The sequence below is a fragment of the Olea europaea genome, chromosome 4 (genome assembly GCF_002742605.1).
Source record: "Olea europaea var. sylvestris chromosome 4, O_europaea_v1, whole genome shotgun sequence".
NCBI lineage: Eukaryota > Viridiplantae > Streptophyta > Magnoliopsida > Lamiales > Oleaceae > Olea > Olea europaea.
In genome coordinates this window covers 11,362,029-11,367,198 of record NC_036240.1, presented here as the reverse complement: position 1 = coordinate 11,367,198, position 5,170 = coordinate 11,362,029, and the positions used below count along the sequence as shown (strand labels likewise).

General features: G+C 34.2%; 1 protein-coding gene across 1 annotated transcript; it reads right to left on the bottom strand.

Moving 5' to 3' along the window:
* Positions 1-1,959: 1,959 nt before the first annotated feature.
* LOC111394078 lies at positions 1,960-3,611 on the bottom strand. Its single transcript, XM_023019857.1, has 3 exons — positions 3,364-3,611; positions 2,433-3,274; positions 1,960-2,338 (listed from the first exon to the last, which is right to left on the bottom strand). Exons 2-3 carry the CDS (start codon positions 3,070-3,072, stop codon positions 2,124-2,126), a joined length of 855 nt encoding a protein of 284 aa, XP_022875625.1. The 5' UTR covers positions 3,073-3,274; positions 3,364-3,611; the 3' UTR covers positions 1,960-2,123.
* Between the last annotated feature and the right edge of the window lie 1,559 nt (positions 3,612-5,170).

Below are 5,170 nucleotides of genomic sequence, written 5' to 3'. Positions count from 1 at the left end.
CTCAGGAACGAGTTCTAAATTGTTTTAGTATCAATTTTAACTAAAACGACTTCGAAGTCATTCTAAGTGGTTACGCAGAAAGCAGAGAAGCAGTGTATTTTACATTGAAACGATATGCATGTCGTTTTGTGTCTTAGGAACGAGTTCTAAATCGTTTTAGTGTCAATTTGAATTGAAACGACTTTGAAGTCGTTATGTGTGGTCATAATATATTCTAAGTCGTTATGCAAATCAGAGAAGCAGTGTGTATTTAACATTGAAACGATATGCATGTCGTTTTCTGTCTGAGAAACGAGTTTTAAATCGTTTTAGTATCAATTTTAACTGAAACGACTTTGAAGTCGTTGTGTGTGGTCATAACCAATTTTACGTTGTTACATAAATCAGAGAAGCAGTGTATATTTAATATTGAAATGATATGCATATAGTTTTGTGTTTCGGGAACTAGTTTTAAATCATTTTGGTATCAATTTTAATTAAAATGACTTCGAAATCGTTATGTATGGTCATAACGAGTTCGAAGTCGTTACGCAAATCAGAGAAGCAGTGTGTATTTAACATTGAAACGATATGCATATCGTTTTGTGTCTTAGGAACGAGTTCTAAATTGTTTTAGTGTCAATCTTAACTAAGACAACTTCGAAATCGTTATGTGTGGTCATAATATGTTCTAAGTCGATACACAAATCAAAGAAGCAGTGTGTATTTAACATTGAAACCATATGCATGTCGTTTTGTGTCTGAGGAACGAGTTCTAAATCATTTTAGTATCAATTTTAACTGAAACGACTTCGAAGTCGTTGTGTGTAGTCATAACCAGTTTTACGTCGTTGTGCAAATTAGAGAAGCAGTGTGTATTTAACATTGAAATGATATGCATGTCGTTTTGTGTTTCAGGAACGAGTTCTAAATCATTTTGGAATCAATTTTAACTGGAACGATTTTGAAGTCGTTATTTGTGATCATAACGTTATGGAAATAAGGACAATAGTGTGCATCTTACGTTGCAACGATATACTTGACATGGACAATATCTAAATTTTATAGTTACCGAAGATAATGGAAAATATGTACATCGAAATTTGTATTCAAACTCTAAAATAGCTGCTACTCCAAAACCAAATTAACCAAGTCACTACATAATGTTATAAAAATATAAAAAATACGAACAAAGCATAATCTACGGCTCGAAATCCCAAGCCAACAACTCTGCAGCCAGTTTCTTTCTCCATACTGGTACGTAATCCGGTCGAAATGTATTTACGTCCATATTCGCTTGAAGAATTCTATGTATTTGATAGCGAATATTTCATAATCGGATCTACAAAAAAGTTGTAAAATTTTTTTATTAATTTTAAACGCTCAAGATAATATGGTACTACTAACTATGAAATTAGTCATTCTTACCCGTTCACTTGTTGGGGAACATCTTTCACGTTTACAAATTTGAAGTTCTCCGTATTATATTTGCTTTCACTGGTAACATCAGATTTTATTATCAATGGAATAATCACCTGTAGAGGCAAAAAGTAAACTTCCAACGTTGCTCGGCGAATGTGACCCTTCAAACTATCAAACATAAAAATGGCACGTTTCTCCATGTCGACTTGAACTGCAAATCAATGGTCGTAGGTCCAACAAGGAAGATACAAATATCTATAGTCCTTCCAAGGTTTACCGGGCTCCGAAGTAGCCCATTTCACATAATTAATTAGACTCTTACTACATTTGAGCTTTTTAGTGGACTGTAACTGGTCATATGCATTGATAACAAATTGATGGAAATAAGTGCCCAATATGCAATAGTCTTGCCGGAATAAATTGGAAAATTTGGAAGCACTTTCTCGTATCTGATATAGGGCCTCGTTCATAATCTGTAAAAATAAACTAATCAATTCAAACTGAATTCTTTTGTAACATTATCGTAAAATCATTAAAGTTGGATTACTTACACTGTCATTAATCCAACCATCCTCATTCAAAAGATCCATCAAACTTTTTGCTTGAATATCATAAAAGCGCAAAGGTATAATTTGGCCGTGCATACAACAAAATCAACACGAAGTTATATTTAGGTAATACTGTCATTACTTTTACATATACTTGCAACTATATGTAATAATTTACCACGAAGATGTAATTTCCATCCATTTACAAAAAGCATCAACCTTGACGGGATCTACTTCTCCATAAGGATTGTATACATTGATGTCTGACAACTTTCTCCTCTTCGTCGAGTCCATGTACGGAGAACATAATAAGCGGGCTTTTCTCTTCCGATGATACCCTCGTCCTTTCGATGGATCATATCCCGCCTCATCAATTTCTGCAATGTCGCCTATATGTTGCAAATAATAACAATTAGAAGTGAAAAATTTGTTTCATTTGGATATAAAAATGTAAAACGGAACTTTGAATTCATTTTTACATACATTGCGTGGATTCATTTGTAGCCAAATCATGCTTTTCAGGCGTCACAAAATCATCGATCTCTTTCTCCACATCGAGATGTTTTTCTTCTAATATTATTTCTTTTCCAACACTCTCCTTGACCATTTTTTCATTTTCTTGCTCATCTATATCATTTCCAGATCCAGCTTCATTTTCCAAGTCCTTCCCTCCTACATTTTTGCCTCTACCTTTCTCCTTTAACTTTGGGTCCTCCTCACGCGTTTCTACATTTGTTGCAGCAGTAGGCACATCTCTCATATAATCAAATCCAAGCTTAGTTTCCAACTCATTCGCTCCTATATTTTTTCCTCTAACATCCTCCTCTAACTTTAGATCCTCTTCAGGCAGATCTACCTTTCTTTCAGCAGCAGACATATCTGTCACATCATCAAACATAGCCTCTATTTCCAACCCATCATTCGATTTATTTTCTGGTACATATGCTATGCTACTAGTGGTACCATCAAATGCACTAGTTGCTGGATGGAACCGACCCGCCACAGCCAATTCAACTAACCTATCAACCTTTTTCTCCACTCGATCAAGTTGAGTCGATATGATTACTTGTAGCCTTCCCTCAAGTTTTTCAATTTTCGTTCTCAATAAATCCACTATGCTCATCTCAAAACCAGGCTGGGGTGGTTGAGCTGCTCTAGGAGACTCTTCGTGGTATGCATGATGTGGCTCGACATCATGCTTAGCCTCGTCTCTTTCGGAATGGTGTGAAGCACTTTCATCTTCTTCCACAATCGGTGTTAACTCTTTCCAATAAGCCTCTTCCAATTCAGTTTCATTAGGAATCAATGTGGAATTAACCTCCAGTCTGCAAATGTTAAATTTGCAAATCATTAGTCATCAACTAATCTAATTCCATAATTTGTCCCCATTAAACTTTAAAAAACATAAATTTACCTCTTTCGATTTCAACACAATATCAATGGCGACAGGCGCTAACCTCTCCAGCATTTCCCAAGCAACCATTCTTAGAATTACATCTGGATATTTTGTAGCAAACTTCATTCCCAAAGTTGGAATTGCTTCAAATGCCAAAATCTATTATAAAACATACATTACTATCTCATGACACAAATATATATATCTACACAAGTCAAGTATATTGTTTGTTCATACCACTGTAGCAAGAGGAAAGTCGTGCAAATAATATCAACAACGTGACTCTCTTCCGACATCGAAAAACTTCATATCTCACGTCTGAATACATTCATTGTGTATTCAAATGAAATCTTTCCCCTCAAATACTTCTGAACCTGTCCAAATCATCTAACAAGTCCAGCCACCATAAATTGATATAGGTATTTTCCTCTGTGGCCCACAGGACATACGTCAATATTAAGATCAATCCCGGCTCATATTTTGTCGCTCTTTTTCTTCTTACAACATGCAAATGCATTGTAGGCATCTCCCTATGTTATTTTCCCCCCACTATTTTTAAAATATTCTTTCACAATCGGATACTCCGCCCCCAAAGTCTTATCTACATCATTCTCATCACACACATTTAACCCAGTGACTAAAAGAAATTCTTTCAATTCAAACCTTGCTCGTTTATCTCCTATCTTGAACCACACTTCTCCATTTTTGTTGATCTTCATTTTCCTCATTAACAACTGATGGATGACCTTTGAAGCCAACCTTATATCCCTAAGTCTAAGCAGAGATCCAAAGCAACTCTCCCAAAGCTTGCTTTTGTGATTTGTATCCAGTTGTTCATAGACATCCTATACTATTTGGAGTTTACATCTTATTGTAATCGTAGCGTCAATCTGAATATTCTCCATAGCACTGTAAATTATAAAATATGTACATATATCAGAACAACTGATGACAATAAGATGTACATATGTATGCACATCAAATGCTGAATGTCACCAAGAAATGCTATGATTTTATTTCACTAAAATCAGAGATTTTGTTAGGGAATAAATAATAATAAATATCACACAACCTATTTCTTACTCCAACGTGGAGAAAAAAGTTTCACTGTAGATCTACAAATATGATACAATTCAAAAATAAAATGGAGAAATTCCATATAAAAAGTATAAATCTTATTGGGGTTTACATCACCTTCCAAATAAATTTAACAGATTTACATTGCAGCAGAATAAAAATGTCAGCCAACTTCCCTGTGTTCAATTTGGAAGGCAAAGAATTTATTTAGGTGACCACAAGGTGGATATTTTAGGCATAGAAGTGGCAGCCTCAAACTGAGATCAAATAATGTAATTATGAGCAATCATTTCATTATTGCATTAGCCAACACCCCCTATACATTATAAGAAGCTTATAAATCTTGTAATAATGTTTGTAAATCTTAAGCTTGATCAACTATAAGAAGCTCGTAAACATTAGTCAAACATATATAAAGAATATAACACTTTTATAAAAAGAGCATTTGCAATGACAGAAGATTAATCAAATACAAAAAAATGAATAAGGTATCCAGTAATCAAACAAAACATCATTTATTCTACTAAACCCAATTTATCCACTACTCAAGAGCTCAAATTTCCACAAAATAACTTTACAATCAATCAAAAAAAATTATACTATCTACTTACGGTTCCCATGAAATAGCCTTCCATTTTTGACAACTGGCATTCTTTATGAGAAATCCAAAATAATAATACAATCAAGAGCACAAATTTTCACAAAATAACTTTAACAAGCAGTAAGTGCAACTGACATTCCATTTTTT